Below are 18,624 nucleotides of genomic sequence, written 5' to 3' on the forward strand. Positions count from 1 at the left end.
GGGTCACGTGGTGACTAGCTCCGCTGTCCAGTAGGTAGCTTGGGTTGGGGACGGAGTAACCAGCGGGTATAGCTGCGGCATGGGCTTGAGGAGAAGGTTGGTGGTAGCGATTTGGTGGTGGGGCAGGGAAGGTGATGTGGGGAAAGAGCTTGCGGAAGATGGGGCAGTGAGCAATAACATGGCCTGTTTCGCGGCACCATTGGCACCTTCCTTTGAATGGTCGTGGGTTGGATTGGTGGTGTGGTGGAGCAACGGACTGGGACTGGTGGTTATAGGTATTGGTGGAGCGATTGGTGAAACGTTGTTGATTTTGGTTTTTGAAAGCAGGGTTGGCAGAAGGTTGGTAATGGTTTTGATTGGTGGATGGGTTATGTTGAATGAGCAATTCTTGCTGTAACAACTTTTCATGGAGCACTTCGAACGGGATTGGTGTGTCGCGGGCTCGAACTTGGTCAATAACTGATTTATAGAGTTCGTAATCGAGGCCATTAAGGACTCTCGAAATTACGTCTTCGGGATCAAGAATTTTGCCCATAAGAGCTAATTGATCCACGCATGCTTTTATCGAGTGAATATACTCGGTAATTGTTTGGTCTGTGGTTTTGGAAATTGAGTCGAATTTGGTTTTTATTTGTTGTATGTGAATGCGTGAGGGATTAGCATAGGTTTGGGCAAGTATGTCCCAAGCTTCCTTCGCGGATTTGGCCCTAACAATTAAGGTTTGAAGGGCCGAGGTTATGGTACCCATAAGGGCACCTAGTATGAGCCCGTCTTGTTTCAACCAAGACATATAGGCTGGGTTTGGTGATTCCTGGTTGTTAGCATCGACAATGGTGACGGCAGGCGCGGGTTGTGTGCCGTCGAGGAAGCCTAACAGGCTTAATCCAAATAAGATATTGGTAAGTTGAAATCTCCATGTGGTATAGTTTTGGGAGTTTAGTTTGACAACGTGGTTTAGGTTGGGTGCCGTCAAGGGTGCTGCGGCATCATGGGGGTTGGGAATGGTTGATTCAGTTTGAGTGGTGGCCATGGTAAAGGACGGGTGAGGGAGTTGGTGTTTTGAACGTTTGAAGGAGTTGCGTTTGGGTCGGAGATAGTTGGATCGATGTAGACTATTTGATACCATATAAGACAGTAGGTTTTAGATGAATGAAAGTTGTATATACTGTTGAGGTGAATGTACATATATATAGTGAGCTATACATTTTAAATAAGGGAAGGAGCCTAGGGTAATCATCTTAATTATAGTATACAATATGTAATTGCTAATTTTACAAATATATGACAGCTTGATTGATGCTTGATTGATTGTCTTGTGTAGATATTATTTTGTGGAAGATATGGGAATAGTAGTAGCTGTAATATTGTTAATACTCGCCTTCGCCTTGCGCTCGTCGCCTCGGCCCCTTAGCGCCTCGGTGCGTCTTGCGCATTTTTAAACTAAGTCAGTAAGTATGGTCAAGAATATGGATATGATCGGAAAATGAAAAGTCGCAGTAACATAGCATTTGAATTTCAATTAACCATTGAAATTGCATACAAAGTCATTGTTAGATATTGTATATGCACGAATAAGGATTGACAATAATGAAATCTGCACCGAATCGCTATGCTTTCCTAATAGAACAATTCGACCCTTACTTTAGTGCCTGGGTTGTATCGAACTTTCTATTGAGATAAGACGGTTGCCCTCTGTATTCGGCACAGAATACAGAGATATAATTAAGAAGTATTTTGTTGTAGAATGTTATATGTTCCTTGATGCAGTAGAAGATTTTGTTTCACTGTGTCTTTTCCTTCTCATCCCTTTGTCTATTTATAATAACAAAGGAGGGTATAGGGAGATGTATTTCTGAAGAGTCACAACTCTTCAGAAATTCTGGTTTCAATTAATTAAAACCCGAGTAATTTAATTACTATCAACCTCCGTCATAGTTATTCGAACCGAACAACTATACCGTAATTCCGTAAATAATTATGCGAGTGTACACTCCGTACTTCCCGAACTCACATTATATTATTTAGAAATTACCCATCTACGAACCAATCTTAATTACGCTAAATGAACCGGTAATTACTCTTAAATCACCAACATTCCTCCCCCATTTAAGCGTAATTCAAGAATTTAAATAACCTAACAAACATACCAATTTATGCATAAATGAAAATGTCACGAAGATTGAATTTTCACATAGTGAAATTACACATTCCAAATATTCGAGTATCGGGGTGTGACTAAGCATTGAACCCTTTCTACCCATTTTGAATACTTGAAGATAACTCACACATAAATTAATTTACTTCTAAAATTACATAAACCGACACTTAATTACAAGCCTAGTGTCCCATATCTATTCATGAACATATCGGAAGTCAAACCCATACTCCCTTGAAGCGGCTGTACTTCATGTTCATATAGGTTGATTCTTTTCATCGTGTCCTTGCAAACACACTTTTTCAAAAGATCGACCTTACAACATGCAAGTCTAAGCACACACCTCAGGATATAAATTATTGTGTGCTTCAATCTCTTAACTATAGGCCTTCCACATTGAATTCAGCCTCTAACGTTGTATTAGAGGGGAATTGGGTATCCTATCGCCAAGGATCTTATACGAGTTTTAGACCCATCCCGTCAACCGACTTAATAACCAAGTCCATAATTGACCCTTCATGCAAAGTGATCAACTAAAACTGAGATCTCACAAAAGACAACCAAGATCAATCCCCTTTTATGATAGTCCATAAACCGTGTTATAGCAAACACCGTGGTGCGCATCATTATTCACTATCAAAAAATCAATGATGAAATTGGTCTAATACTTTTAGTAATACCGTAGATTAATTTCCTTAGCTATGCCTTAACCGGCTATGCTAATACTACACATTCCAACTCCAATGCCAAACTCATAATGCAAATCTGCTTCTTGGAAATCCATATACTCATGGTACTTTCCCAAGTAAAATACATTACCAATAGTAGAAAATCACCTTCTACATTTGGTATTTCAATTTGCAAAATACTATTCCTCTAAAACCGAAGGAAAATTGACATAGGACAACCATAATTCATGGTTTACTTTATACATTGTCACACTTGCTTAATCCCTTGCCAAAGATGAGTACTAGCTATACTAGTATACTTACTCAACTTGTCAAACCGCAGTAATTAATTCCTTGTGAAAACCCGAGTCATGACTCCACTTTTACTGGATAAAACTGTCATACTCGACCCTTGGGAGTATTAACCAGACAATAATAATCATACTCTCCCCTTGATCCTAATACCAATGAGCATATTACCTCCCCTATGTCCTTCATAGAAGAGCACGATAACATAACCACCTTTTACAAGGTAAATCATCTTTGGTCTATCCCAAAGATCCACTTGTCAATAACTGTACATTCAATGTTATTGATGTACCTCTTACATGGTTAAACCACCATGACGCCATAATCTCACCATGGTTATCACAAACCATCATTCCCGAGATTATATGATAAAATTAATTAAATAATCAAACTTTTAAATAGCTTTACACAAGTTATTGACATGTTAAACAATCATTTCAAGATAGTTAGAACACTAACCACAATACTATATAACCGATCAAATGTTACTCAACTAAAACATAGTCAACCCACATGACTAAAAAGTAATAACCAATATTTAACATAATTATTAAAACATTTGATGATCAAACATCATAAATATAACATTAATCACTCTAATATTCATGAGATCATAAAGTTATTTGCATATTAACCACAACAATAACCATGATCATTTTTAAACCAATTGATCAAACAAACATATATGTTTACATAGATAGTCCACATGATATACATCATGCATGATCAAATAACAATTCTTATCAAAAGTTAATACAAAGAACCATCTCATTAAGCTTGCACCCCATAGAACTCGTGGTGACCGCCAATGAGACAAAAACTCGACAAAAAACCGTGTCACATTTTATGGGTGATACTCCAATTCTCTCCTTAAACAACCGTGTGTGTCTCAAGTCACTATAAACATTGACTATACACCACACAAACTTCAATACACTATGCTATTGAGCTATACGAGTACCCGTGTTTTACCACTCAATTCCGCCTGATCGTGTATTATGTTAAGGAAGATCTAGAAAAGATATCCACACCCACTTCTTATAGACAACAACCAAGTTGTTATTCTATACTAACTTGGGACAACCAAAGAGATACTCTCTTAACCATGTCATAAAATATGATCAATCTTTATAAGATATAAGTGCAAAAGAATCAATTTATAAATAACAGAATAGTTTTCTACCATTCTTAATTCCATGTCATTTCATCAAAATTTGACCAGCAAAATATCATGCAAATTCACTTTGATAAAAGGCCCTAAACGAATACCATAACAACCAAGGACCAAATGAATAATAAACCGTCATCACTATAAAGCAATGAGATTTCAGTGGAATGAAAGTGTGTATTGATGACTGAAAGTTACAGGGTATTTATAGTGCTAATGTACATCTAAAAAAGGAGAGGAGCCTATGTAATTAGCTAATTGATTTACAAGATTATAGAGTTGCTATATTTACAAAGATTACAAGATATGCTAGCTTGATTGATGGGATTGTGAGCTGTAGATATTATCATGGTAAGATATTGTTAATACGCCCCCTCAAGTTGGACGTTCTTGTGATAAGGCCAAGCTTGTCTCGTAGTTCATGGAACTGATGTTTGTGCAGCGGCTTGGTGAGAATGTCTGCTAGTTGGTCTTTGCTGGCAATGTGAGAGATACGTATCTGACCAAGTTGTAGTTGTTGCTTGACGTAATGGAAGGAGATGGCCATGTGCTTCATGCGCGAGTGAAAAACTGGATTTTGGGCATAGAGGGTAGCAGAGATGTTGTCGCAGAATATGGCAGGCGGTTTAATGACCTGTATGTTGAGTTCGGACAGGAGGTTACGAAGCCATAGCATTTCAGTGGTGACGGAGGCAATGGCACGAAACTCGGCTTCGGTGGTAGATAGAGCAATTCCTTTTTGTTTCTTGGAGGACCAGGCAATGGGGTTTCGTCCAAGATAAGCAAGGTAGCCAGTGGTTGATAGATAGTTGTCTTTGTCACCACCAAAGTCTGCATCACAATAGGCATGAAGACAGAGAGGTGTTTCTTTGTATAGTTGGATTCCATGTGATTGAGTACCTTGAAGATATCGGAGAAGACGTTTGAGTGCTATCCAGTGATTTGAGGTGGGATGATGAAGAAATTGGGCAAGGCGGTTGACAGAGAAGGCAATATCAGGTCGAGTGAGAGACAGATATTGGAGGCTCCCGACGATGGCCCGATAGTCAGAATGCTCGTGAATTGGGTGTTGGTCTTCTCGAAGAAGTGGTGGTGATGTGGCCATAGGTGTTGTATTTGGTTTAGCGTCTGCCATTTTGTATTTTGTAAGAAGGTCTTGAATATATTTTGATTGACTTAGGTGAATTCCGAGTGAATTCGGGGTGACTTCGATACCTAAAAAATAGGATAAAGGCCCAAGGTCTTTTAGAGAGAAACGAGTTGCTAGTTTTGTGATGAAGTCTTGTAGGTGTGTGGCGTTTGGTCCTGTAATTATAATATCGTCCACATAAATAAGCATGTAAAGAGTAAGAGTCTTAGTTTGTAAAATAAATAATGATGGGTCGGAAATGGATTGGGTAAAACCAACAGTAATGAGGTAATTTTTAAGTTCGGTGAACCAAGCTCGAGGAGCTTGCTTGAGTCCATAGATTGCTTTATTTAATTTACAAACGTAGTCGGGGTTAGTTTGGTTAATGAAGCCAGGAGGTTGCATCATAAACACACTGTCAGTAAGGGTACCTTGAAGAAATGCGTTATTGACATCGAGTTGCCTCAGAGGCCAATTTTTGGTTACAGCAATAGATAAGATTAGACGAACTGTGGTAGATTTTATCACGGGACTGAAGGTTTCGGAGTAGTCAATGCCAGGTCGTTGATGGAAGCCTTTCGCAACTAAACGTGCTTTATGTTGTTTAAGGGTGCCATCAGGATTAAACTTGTTGCGGTATACCCACTTGCATCCAACAACGTTGTGGGCTGACGAGCGGGGAACTAAGGTCCATGTATTGTTACGGGTTAGGGCATCATATTCATCCTGCATTGCTTGGCGCCAATGAGGAAGAACTAGAGCCTGTTTGACGGTGTTGGGAAGAGATGTGGGTAAGGTTGATTTGAGAGCGAGCTTTGCATATTTTGGGTTCGGCCTGCGGATGTTGTTGGCAAGTCGAGTTGTAATTGTTTTAACAGGTGGAGGAGGCTTAGTCTTGGGGCGAGGAATATTGGGAATGGAGGTAGTTTGGGTAGAATCGTTGGTGATGAGTGTGATGGAAATAGGGGATGTGGTGGCGGCGCTGTCGATGGGGGTAGAGGGCGAAGGTGTGGTAGTGCTAACTGGTGGAGCGGAGGATGATGGAGGTCGACGAGAGTAAACTTGTGTAATGGGGTGTTTAGGACGAGTAGATGGAGGATCGACGGGTGGAGGAACTGGTGGTGAGGCGGAAGCAGAGGGAGGAAGAATGTGAAGGGAGAAGGTGGTCCATTCTTCGGTGGTAGGCGAAGGAGAGATGGCAGAAGACATGGTGGCAAAAGGGTAGATGTCATCATAAAACTTGACATGACGAGAGGTGTAAATACGGTGTGTCTTTGGGTCAAGGCAATGAAAGGCACTTTGTGTGGTTGAGTAGCCTACAAAGACACATGGAATGGAGCGATCCTCCAGCTTATGTTTGGTGTAGGGCCGGAGCCAAGGGTAGCATAGACAGCCAAAGTTGTGGAAGTTAGTGTAATCGGGTTGCTTGTTGTGTAGCACAAAATATGGAGACTTTCCTTGAAGAGACCGAGTGGGAAGTCGATTAATGAGGTAAGTAGCGGTGCTAAAAGCAAATGGCCAGTATTTGGTTGGTAAGTTGGCATGTTTGAGGAGGGCTAAGCCCGTTTCTACTATATGACGGTGGCGTCTTTCGGCATATCCGTTGTGTTCGGGAGTATGCGGAGGGGATGTCGAGTGGGAAATTCCATTATTTAGCAAGGTTGTATTTAATTTAACATATTCTCCTCCATTGTCGGAGAAAAAATGTTTGATTTGTTTATTAAAATATTTTTCTACAATTGCTTTAAATTGAATAAAGACTTGGTTTGTATCGGATTTTCGTTTCAGCGGATACATCCATATATATTTACTAAAATGATCAACGAAAATAACATAGTATTTGTAATGGTCGAATGACGAGATTGGACTTGTCCAAAGGTCGGAAAACATAAGCTGTAGCGTTTCGGTTGTACGAAATGACGATTGCGAGAAGGGTAATTTCTTGCTTTTAATGACATTGCACGACTCACAGTGGACAAAATCAGAAATTGAAAATTGCAAATCTTTATTGATAGTTTTAATTACATCATAAGATGGATGCCCTAGCCTATGATGTAAAGAGAGTGGAGCGGGTCCTTTGGTAGCGTGGTAGACTGTTGGTTGCGGGGGACACCACTCATAGATTCCGTCTCTAGCTCGGCCCTGTAGGAGCGTGGTTCCCGTTGCCATCGCCTTAACAAAAAAACAATTGTGTGAGAAAACAACATATGCATTGTTGTCGCGACAGAGTTGCGATATAGAAACAATGTTACGGGAAATTTTAGGAACGTGAAGAACATTGGTTAATTTAATTCCACTTAAATTAATTGTACCTGTGTTGGCGATTGGCAGGCCTGAACCGTCTCCAATCAGGAGCTCGTCGAGACCGGAATAAGGTGAGTGAAAGGCAAGCGTGTCAAGATCATGGGTGACATGGTGACTTGCTCCACTGTCGAATAGATAATTAGGGTTGGGAGCCGAGTGATTTGCAGTCAGACCCACGGTGTTTGCTTGAGGTTGCTGCTGATGGTAGCGGTTTGGTGGTGGAGCAGGGAAGGTTATGTGAGGAAATAGTTTGCGGAAAACAGGGCAGTGAGCAATGACATGGCCCGTTTCGCGGCACCATTGGCACCTACCTTTGAAAGGGCGAGGGTTGGACTGTAGAGATGATGAAGCTTGAGGTTGGGAATGGTTGTTGTAGGCGGCAGAGGGTTGCGATTGGTTGTAGGAGTTGCGATTATTGGAACGATGGTGATGCTGGTTTTTGAAGGCGTGATTGGCAGAGGGTTGATAATGATTGGTGGTAGGGTTGTGTTGGATGAGAAGTTCTTGTTGCAGTAGCTTTTCATGCAGTGTTTCAAATGGAATTGGTGTGTCACGATTTCGGACTTGGTCAATGACAGATTGGTAGAGTTGGTAATCGAGTCCATTAAGAACCCGTGAGACTACATCTTCAGGGTCAATTATCTTGCCCATAAGAGCAAGTTGATCAACGCATGATTTGATCGAGTGAATATACTCGGTAATTGTTTGATCCGTAGTTTTGGTGATCGAATCAAATTTGGTTTTGATTTGTTGAATGTGAATTCGCGATGGATTAGCGTAGGTGTGGGCAAGTATGTCCCACGCTTCCTTCGTTGTTTTCGCCCTGACTATCAAGGTTTGGAGGGCAGCGGTTATGGTGCCCATAAGAGCACCGAGTATGAGCCCGTCTTGCTTTAACCAAGACATATGGGCGGGATTTGGGGTGTCTGGTTTGGCATCATCGAGGGTGGCGGCAGGAGCAGGGTTGCTGCCGTCGATGAAGCCTAATAGGCTGAGACCAAACAAGATGTTGGTTAATTGGAATCTCCATGTAGTATAGTTATGAGAGTTCAACTTTACTACATGGTTGAGATTTGGTGCCGTTAGTGGTTTTGCGGCATCATGAGGGTTGGGAATCACAGAATCGGTTTGTTGATCAGTCATGATTGAAGTCGGGTGAGAGAGGTGGTGCTTGGAGCGTTTAAAGGTGGTGCGTTTGGGTTTGAGAAGGTTGGATCGTTGTTGACTCGTGGATACCATATAAAGCAATGAGATTTCAGTGGAATGAAAGTGTGTATTGATGACTGAAAGTTACAGGGTATTTATAGTGCTAATGTACATCTAAAAAAGGAGAGGAGCCTATGTAATTAGCTAATTGATTTACAAGATTATAGAGTTGCTATATTTACAAAGATTACAAGATATGCTAGCTTGATTGATGGGATTGTGAGCTGTAGATATTATCATGGTAAGATATTGTTAATAATCACAACTCAAAATGATCTTAGGTTTTATGTAACATAACATGCACTGCACCATGCATTGATTAATCTTGAAAAGACATGATTAAATCAAACAAACATTTGTCGGTCATTAAACCAAATAACAAGATGTATGCACTTCAACTAAACAATAAAAATTGATAGTGCAATACCCACTGCACAAATACAACGGTTTCACGGAATACATTAAGTATACAATCAAAGTTTCAACAGCATATAAGCGATCATCAATACATACATGTAAATCATAATCGTTTATAAATTCCACATTGATATAATAACCATTGTTGATTCTTAAAACAAACATGTTGAAAATAGTTCATGATGCATTTGTTCATGGGTAGATAACTGACTTCAGGCCAAACATTATCATGCATCAACATCAGTAATAATTGATCAACAATGCAATACCACAACAAATGTAGTTAACATGCCACACATATTTAAGATGAATCAATTCACTTTTATCAAAACTCGATGCAATAGTGATTATTTATCCACTTTGATGCTTTTGGCAATCGAAGAAAACAATATACGAAACATAACTTTTGAAGATGGTGCACATCATAGATGACCAGAAAGTTGCAATTATTTATCAAACATTAAAGGTATATAATAAGTATAATGTACTTATCTGTGCAATGTTTGATCCAATAAAATATCCAACACACAATTATGATGCATTAACATCCATTCGCTCCGCACAGAGGACATAAAACACACGCATGATTTTAACAAATTTGTAGACAATACCATGCCCTGTTTGTCATATCATCAAGTAGAATCATCGGAGACAAATTCAGGAACCATAAATCAACTTCTCTGATTTTCTTCCAATACTGATGACTAGCGTAACGATACAACCATTATCACAAAACGATAAATACTTATAAGAATCCTCCATTGTCATTCCTAGACATTCGTCATCTTGACAGATTTCGAAATTGTTCTATTAGATTGTTAGATATTGTATATGCACGAATAAGGATTGACAATAATGAAATCCGCACCGAATCGCTATGCTTTCCTAATAGAACAATTCGACCCTTACTTTAGTGCCTGGGTTGTATCGAACTTTCTATTGAGATAAGACGGTTGCCCTCTGTATTCGGCACAGAATACAGAGATATAATTAAGAAGTATTTTGTTGTAGAATGTTATATGTTCCTTGATGCAGTAGAAGATTTTGTTTCACTGTGTCTTTTCCTTCTCATCCCTTTGTCTATTTATAATAACAAAGGAGGGTATATGGAGATGTATTTCTGAAGAGTCACAACTCTTCAGAAATTCTGGTTTCAATTAATTAAAACCCGAGTAATTTAATTACTATCAACCTCCGTCATAGTTATTCGAACCGAACAACTATACCGTAATTCCGTAAATAATTATGCGAGTGTACACTCCGTACTTCCCGAACTCACATTATATTATTTAGAAATTACCCATCTACGAACCAATCTTAATTACGCTAAATGAACCGGTAATTACTCTTAAATCACCAACAGTCATAACTTAGCACAAAATTGTTCAATGAAAATCAGAATTACTCTACCAGTAAAGTAATATCAGATGAAAGCTCTCCTCGAAAACTGAGGCAAAATTAAGGACATGGAGGTGGCATCTGGGTGCCAATGTACCTTGCTTCTACATTCTCACAAGTCGAAATTGGTCGTCTTGCCCCGGTTGCTAAATTCAACAGAACATTCTGCAAGAACACATTTTTGCATGGAAACCCTTTACTGCAGAAAAGTGACACTGCTACTTCAGACAGTGAAGTTCCCCTGATATTCTTGAAATAAATGTCGCTCAATCGCACTCCTGATGGTGCCTGTAAAATCATTAGTAAAATTTAGACCGTCTCATTGCCCACAGCGAAAAAAAAATGGTCTCATGATAATGTCATTGTGAGACCGTCATTCAAGAGACTTATACCTCAGATGAGCAAGACTCGAAGGGGCAATACGCTTGATTGATAATAATTGGATTTCTCACGTGCTTCATCAGTATGTTCTCGAAACTTATATTAGTTGCAGCACTTCTGCCAGGAGAATCAGCCCATGTCTTGATTCTAATCCCATTTGAAGTCCCGACCATGGTACAATTTCTCACGACCAGTCCGTTTACATCTTGCTCATTTGGGTACTTCCCCAAGCTTCCAACACTTTCGGAAAAATAAAATTAGCCAGTAAACAACTAAATAAGTCAGAAGAAGCGGTAATATTTATTTATGTTGAATAAATGTAGCTAACCTTATACCATGACCAGGTCCACAATTGATACTTGTGATAGTGATCTGAGAGTTTCCGGGGCCAACTGAGATGCAGTCATCCCCGGTACCAATATCTGACTTGTATATACGGACATTTGAGCTACGTTCAAGGTGTATGCCATCAGTGTTTGGACTATCACTTGGGGCAGAAATCTTAAGTCTATTTCCCTTGAAATCTCTGCAGTGTACGAGAGCAATATGGAAAAACTTGCTGTTTAACGAGGTTATTCGATGAATGGTTGTCCTGTTCATTCCCACAAACTTCAAATTCTGGCAGAAAATACACAAGATATTAGTTTAAGCTAATGAGACTAAATTGCACCCGATTTCTTGAAAATCGCGTAAAGATTAAGGGACATACAGTAGGAAGGAGGTCGCATTTTGAACTTGTAGGGCAGTTATTGGAAGGCCAAGCTTTGGCACCTTGGCCGTCAAAAACCCCGCCTCCTCTCAGTGTTAACCCCTCAATCCACGCAAACTCGATCCATCCAGATCCATGTTCATATTCAGATAAGTCTGTGGTTGCCTTCAAATAACCCTGTCAAATAAATTACTTGCTGCAGTTGATTAACGTTTCACCCAAGTAAAAAATGGATCAAAATTAGAAGCATTGCAGTTATTACTTATTACCGAGTAATCAGTTGATTACCTTCATTAGAACTGTAAGTGATGAAACTTTTTGACACGGTCCTCGAAACTTAAGAGGGCCAACCAGGTAAGTCCCTTTAGGGATCAACATAGTCACATTTCCGACAGAGTTACATGCCTTCTCCCAAGCTGCATTAAAAGCCTAACATCATACAACATAAAACTGAGATTAATGAATTACAACTCGTCTATGAATTTAGAGGAGAAAAGTGAAAAAAAATACCTGGCTGTCATCGGTTCTGCCATCGGCTCGGACTCCAAAACTTCTAACATTAACTGTGATCTGACTGCCCAGTTGAGAAGAACTCGCGCTCTTTGATATTCCATTAGCGAGTGTATTAGCGAAGATTAGATACGAAAGTAACCGTGTTATGTTACCTCTAAACATTTTTTGTGGTTCTTCTTGCAACTGAAGAACAGTTTTGTGCTAAAATAAGAGTCTTCTTCTGCTTGGTTCATTACTGCTAGTAGTTTACTGCTCAAGGAGGTTAAGTAAGAGCGGTTACAAACAGTTTTTACTTTTTTTTTGGAGGCAAAAATTAGTCAGTAAAAAGTTTGAATCTCAGTCAAACATTATTTACAGTTTTTATTAACTGACCATTAAATTAAAAAAAAAATAACAAAAAAAAAAAAAAAACTAAATCCCCACTAACTCCACTACTTTCTTTTGCTAGCCAAAAAAAAAAGACGTACATAATGAAACTGCATGTACAAAAATACAGTAGCCAAACTAGAGACACATCAGAAAAAATCAAATATCTTGTAAGGCGTTTTTATACTGCGATATCGCGGAACATGTTATTTACCAAACGCCCATATAAACGGTTTTAATCAATTGCTGTTTATAGGGTTATCTTGGTAAATAATACACAGTTTTACAATATTACTCGTATTAGTTAAGACCGCCTTACATAAATACTGAACATCATGAATTCAATGAAGGGAATAAATCGATTGCTTTTCATTCAGCGGACTAGAATGTTTTCTTTTCATTTTTGGGATACAAACTACAGAACAGTAACTACGAATACATCTTAATCAATGGGAATAACCGAATAAGACCTTACAAGACTTGTATCCAGATCATGTAGGAATGATAAGCCACTGTATGCACAAACAATAAATGACATGGACATAAACTAGCACTGCAGAGATCAGCGTGGTCGACATCAAGATGGAACACAATAAGCAGTGTCGGAACTTGAGAAATTTTGTTGTAGCAAGTGAGCCTCTTTAACCAAAAGCAGTCATTTCTTAGCCTTTGAGAATCTCAGGCAACGATACTTCTCTCCACTGACGGTGATTTCAAGCGCTCCATCCTGGTTATCTTGATTAGATGCAGTTCCCATCAGAACACTTTTCTCCTTCTCTAGGTTTTCTCTCTCCATCTTTAGTTTGGCTTCTTGACGAGCAATCTCGGCCTGCAACATTGGTCATATAACGAACAACTTTAGATGGAAATACCTCGAGTACAGAATAGCAATATCACCTCATTGGGTCCAGTGGTGAATCAATTACGCAAGCAGTGAAAAACTCGTCAATGCAACCCAAATTCTATATGAATACAGGCTATACAGCAAGAACTCGCTGTTGTTATTTCCAGATGTTAATTTTTATAAAGTTTACTAACTCAACTTTGCAAGTATAACACAGCTGCCGACTTCACAGTCATATTCATACACAAATTCTGAACTCTGAAGTCCTCTACTTCACACAATCTAACAGAAAGAGCACCAAAGGGTAACGTCATTTAACCTCCCCTGCACATATTCTAAAACTTGGCCAGTTTAATGTAAAAAAATATATCCGACTCCCTCAAGACAACAACAACAACAACAACATTACCCCAGTGCCTCAATGGCTCCCGCAAATTGCGGGGTAAGGGGGGGTCGGATGTACGCAGCCTTACCCTTGTGTTAGCAACACAAAGAGGCTGTTTCCGAATGACCCAAGATGAAAATTGCGTCGAGAACTGCATCGAAGGGCCACTACTTCACAAGAGAAAGAAGCGCAGCCACTTTAGTGAGCCATTTTGCTTTATTCCATCATAATCCAGAACCAAAGAGTAATGAATCTTTGGCTCCATTGGAAATATGGAAAAATCCGACTCCCTCAAGACGGAAGAAAAAAAAAAAAAAAAGGTAATGTCAAGGCATGTCATTTTTGCCACCATAGTAGAAGTAAACGAAACCTAGACATCTAGAATTATTGTACAAAGTTGTTTGACAATTATGATGGCATGTCATTTTTGCCACCATAGTAGAAGTAAACGAAACCTAGACATCTAGAATTATTGTACAAAGTTGTTTGACAATTATGAGTGACTTTTCCATCAAAACTGTAGCTCTAATTCCTTACTTCGCTTAAATGCAAAAGGTAGTGACCTCCAAAGGGATAGTTAAATACAAGCTAAAATTGATCAAAAGACATCACGATTCACGACAGGAAAAAAATGCAGGCAAGCTACTGTTCATTGCATTCACTTCTCTGAATAGGTTATCCACCCGACAGTTAACACTGGTAGCTTAACTAACATCACTCTTCAAACCATAATGATCGCGCTTAGCTAATTATGCTAGATCGCCTCTAAATAAGTACCGTCAATTGAAGCTTTCAGCTTCAATTACATCCAATTACTTCCATATGTCAAACAAAACAGAAACCTCTGATAGATTGACAAGGAAAACTTCTCACCCCATGTACTTGCCAGTTGCTATGCGAAGAATATGAATCCTATTAAACTGAACTCAAGTCTCAAGCCAAAAGCTTTGCCACAACTAAGCTCACAAAGTGGGGTAAATATTTGCATCAAACAGCAACACTAAGTATTCCCCGACATTCAATACCATAAGTTTCCAATTTCAGCAACAAAGATCCGAACCAACCCTCTTAAATCATTGTACAAAGTAATTTGTTAATTATCAGTGCGTGTGACTCCAATCAAAACTGTGGCTCCAACTAGCCCATTTGTGACTTCTTTCGAATGCAAAACGTAGTGACCACAAAAAGATAGTTATACAAGCTAAACATTGCCCAACGGCGTCACAATCCACCACAAAGAAATGCAGGCATGAAGCAGTCAGTTGGATCCACTTGCCCCGAGAAAATGAATAGATTATCCACCCGGACAATAAACACTGGTAGCTTAACTGACATTACTCTTTAAACGCTAATGATGCCACTTCGCTAATTAAAATTGACAGCTTAACTTCCTGCTTTGGAACAACTAAGCTAGTCAAAGGAAACAGCTTAACTAAATTCAAGCCTAAAACTTCCATATCATCCAATTACTTCACTAGTCAAAGGAAACATAACCTCAATAGATTGATGAGGGAAATGCATCATCCCAATGCTCATACTACGTGAAGAATATGAATCCTAATAAACTGAAATCAAGCCTAAAATTCGGAACAACTAAGCTGACAACGGGGATAAAAAAATTTGCATCAAAAAGCAATATTAAGCATTCCCCAGCATTCAATACCTTAAGTTCCCAAGTTCAGCAACAAAAACCAGAAATATAAGGCGCATTCTGACAGCTTTAGCAGGCGCAAGTAATACATTCATCCAAAATAGACAGTCTATTCATGTCTAACCGTAACTATTAATTTCACCATAAAAAGGGCAGCCCGGTGCACAATGGCATCCCCGCTAGGCGAGGGTCCGGGGAAGGATCCCACCACAAGGGTGTAATTGGGACAAGCCTTCCCTTGCCATTTTGGCAAGAGGCCGCTCCAAGGACTTGAACCCGTGACCTCATGGTCACAAAGCAACACCTTAACCGGTGCGCCAAGGCTCCCCTTCAACTATTAATTTCACCATATATATGTAAAATTTGTCCTAATTGATCAAACTAACTATTTTCATATAATGATTTTCTAAAACTCGCAACTATTTTAAATTATGAGAAAATATCAGTCAGTTCAACACCTCCACATAGCTCAGCTACTTGAGAGTCGATACTTTGATAAATCTTTACTGTTTTACCAATATATCTTTGGGACAGAACCCTTAGCTCGAAACACTCATACACTATATACATAAACTGAAAGAGAATTGGCAAACCCTCCAAATCCACAAACACCAGAATAAAAAGACGGTAACTTTGATAGCTCATTCACCACCACCAATAACACCATTACCCAAGTACCTCAATGGCTCCACAATGTACACAACCTCGCCACTTGTATTCTCCAAATTCACAAACCCCATGATAAAAAAAAAACCGGTAACTTTGATCACAATTTCTCATTTAAGACGGGTCAAATGCATACCAAATCACATGGCACGTTGCCTAGGAAATGCCAAAAATTTTGACCCGTCTCAAAATTTAAGACGGATACTCCATCTTAAGCAAGACGTATTAACTTTGTTTTAATTCGACCCCACTACTACTCGAATTAAACACGCCATTTTGTTTTATTCCATCATAGCACGAAACTTCGGAAACCAATCATTAATAGATTAGATTAAAATTAAGATAAAAGAAGGGGAATTGGAGAATTCGACCTCACGACGAGAGAGTTGAGCTTTCCAAGCAGCTTCACGTTCAGCAACTTCACGTTCACGTTCTTCAATATAACTTTGCATTTCTCTTTCTTTCATCATTCTATCTTGTATATCTGCTTCTAATGCTTCCTTTAATTCCTCTACAAATTTATCCACCACTGCTTTTATCCTCATTGACATTTTTTAATTTTACCCTCCTAATTATTACCAATCCCAACTTAATCAATCAATTAATTGATACAATTAATGATAAATTGTTATTATTATTTACTTGTTTTGTGTGAAGAAAATGAAGGATTTTGAGGGATTTATTGGGGTTTTCTTAATTTGATTGAAGAAATGAAAGAGGGAATTTTGGGGAATTTGATTTTTGGAAAAATGGTGGGGTTTGGTAATTTAATTTGGGGTTAAATTGGGTTAGTGGACTAGGATTTGTTTGGGAATTTTTGATGGAGCCCATTTTAAAAGAGGGAGAAGTTCTTTGTGTGTGATGTTGTATTTCATTTTTGGCCCACTTTTGTTGCTTTTTTCACAAGTGAGTATGATCTTGTTCTTTTTGGTCGAAAGAAGCTGAATTAGATTGAATGGAACTGAGCTGAATTGAAAGTGATGAGCTAAAATGAACTGCAATTAAGCCAGAAAGAATAAGGCGTGTATGATAAAAATTTTGTTGGTAAATTAAATAAGAAAAAATCACATTAGTTCAATTAAAGAGTATATATATTACTCCCTCCACATTTTAATATTCTTTCCATTTCATTAAAATATTACTCACATATAATAGAGAAATGGGAAGATTAAAGGGACTGACGGGGCTCGAACTCGCAGCTTCCGAGGCTCTCGGTGTTTTTATAGCCATTTTCTTTGGACTGTGGAGGGAGTAATATTTTTCGGGGATTATAGGTTTTGTATTTACAAATTTTAGTCATTTAATATTGTAGATACGTGGTGCTTATAGAATTGTTGAACAATTTCACACAATAATATTAAAATGTAGTATAAAAAGAAGTTGAATCATTTCAAATTGTTTGTTGACACAAATATACAACAAAAACCTTAAAACCCATTTTTTTTCCGAGTTTTCTGTTATAAGTTAGTTGGAGAGGGGATGAGAGCAGTTGTTGCGTACAAAAAATGATGTAAATAATTTGTAGGTTGAAAATAGGAAATTCTGAAGTCCACCGGATGCTATTATGTCATTGTACACTTAAATTAGTGAGAAAATTAAAATTTTTAACACTTGCCATTAATAGCAAAATAAATTTTAGTTAGAAATAATGAAAACGTTAAAATATTAATCAACCGTGATATTAATTTTACGGGTCAAATAACATATCACACTAGTATAGATAAGAAAAATAAAATGCTTAGATATTAGCAAATGACTTATCTTATCTATATAAATGATATGCTATTTGACGCGTTTTAATTTTACGATTGATATATCATATATCCGTTCGTATAAGATACTATTGTTAATTTAAGTTAAGATCCGTGCTTGGCGGAACCAGCCGCCAAGTTGTTTTTACCGCCAAATTCATAATCGATGGTGGTAACAAACTAACAACCGAGAAAATGACAAAAGAACGTAGCGGTGTAGAATGCGTACTAGATTATTACTGTTTACTGTCGTCTACTGCTTTCACCTTCAATCACGCTATGCCATACCTTTCCTACTAGACAAATTTTCATAAGCATTATACGGAGTATTTTTTTTTTTTTTTTGGTGTTGAGCAGGAGTATCCCCTAATGACAGCTGGGACAATCTCATTCGAGGTATTGAAGGCAATTTAATGGGCATTATACGGAGTATGTGGTTGGTTATGTACTTTCTTTGTTCCGCTTTTTTGTTTACTTATTCTATTTTTGAATATCTCAATTAATTATTTACCTTTTTTATTTTAGGAATATTTTTAATAGAAAATTGGATCCTTCATACTCAATTTGCTACCTATTTTTTCCTTGATCTTTGTGCCAAAACATA

At 38.4% G+C, this 18,624-nt stretch overlaps 2 protein-coding genes across 2 annotated transcripts; both read right to left on the reverse strand.

Annotated features, from left to right (window-relative positions):
• Positions 1-10,740: 10,740 nt before the first annotated feature.
• LOC141646441 (exopolygalacturonase) lies at positions 10,741-12,602 on the reverse strand. The gene is made up of 6 exons (XM_074454328.1): positions 12,355-12,602; positions 12,133-12,273; positions 11,845-12,021; positions 11,464-11,753; positions 11,147-11,375; positions 10,741-11,042 (listed from the first exon to the last, which is right to left on the reverse strand). The coding sequence occupies exons 1-6, from the start codon at positions 12,517-12,519 to the stop codon at positions 10,815-10,817; spliced, it is 1,230 nt and encodes a 409-aa protein (XP_074310429.1). The 5' UTR covers positions 12,520-12,602; the 3' UTR covers positions 10,741-10,814.
• A 402-nt stretch (positions 12,603-13,004) lies between these two features.
• Positions 13,005-17,065, reverse strand: LOC141648391 (uncharacterized). The gene is made up of 2 exons (XM_074457013.1): positions 16,641-17,065; positions 13,005-13,552 (listed from the first exon to the last, which is right to left on the reverse strand). Exons 1-2 carry the CDS (start codon positions 16,818-16,820, stop codon positions 13,379-13,381), a joined length of 354 nt encoding a protein of 117 aa, XP_074313114.1. The 5' UTR covers positions 16,821-17,065; the 3' UTR covers positions 13,005-13,378.
• Positions 17,066-18,624: the final 1,559 nt, after the last annotated feature.

The sequence above is a fragment of the Silene latifolia genome, chromosome 3, assembly GCF_048544455.1.
Source record: "Silene latifolia isolate original U9 population chromosome 3, ASM4854445v1, whole genome shotgun sequence".
In the NCBI taxonomy this organism is placed as follows: Eukaryota; Viridiplantae; Streptophyta; class Magnoliopsida; order Caryophyllales; family Caryophyllaceae; genus Silene; species Silene latifolia.

What these genes read in the sequence shown, in the direction of transcription:
- LOC141646441 (XM_074454328.1), bottom strand. Translation starts at nt 12,519, where the DNA reads ATGTTTAGAGGTAACATAACACGGTTACTTTCGTATCTAATCTTCGCT. An exon ending in GCAGAACCGATGACAGCCAG is followed by an intron (nt 12,274 to 12,354) that starts GTATTTTTTTTC and finishes GTATGATGTTAG; the next exon opens with GCTTTTAATGCAGCTTGGGA. An exon ending in GGACCTGGTCATGGTATAAG is followed by an intron (nt 11,376 to 11,463) that starts GTTAGCTACATT and finishes TTTTTCCGAAAG; the next exon opens with TGTTGGAAGCTTGGGGAAGT.
- LOC141648391 (XM_074457013.1), bottom strand. Translation starts at nt 16,820, where the DNA reads ATGTCAATGAGGATAAAAGCAGTGGTGGATAAATTTGTAGAGGAATTA. An exon ending in CTCAACTCTCTCGTCGTGAG is followed by an intron (nt 13,553 to 16,640) that starts GTCGAATTCTCC and finishes CCAATGTTGCAG; the next exon opens with GCCGAGATTGCTCGTCAAGA.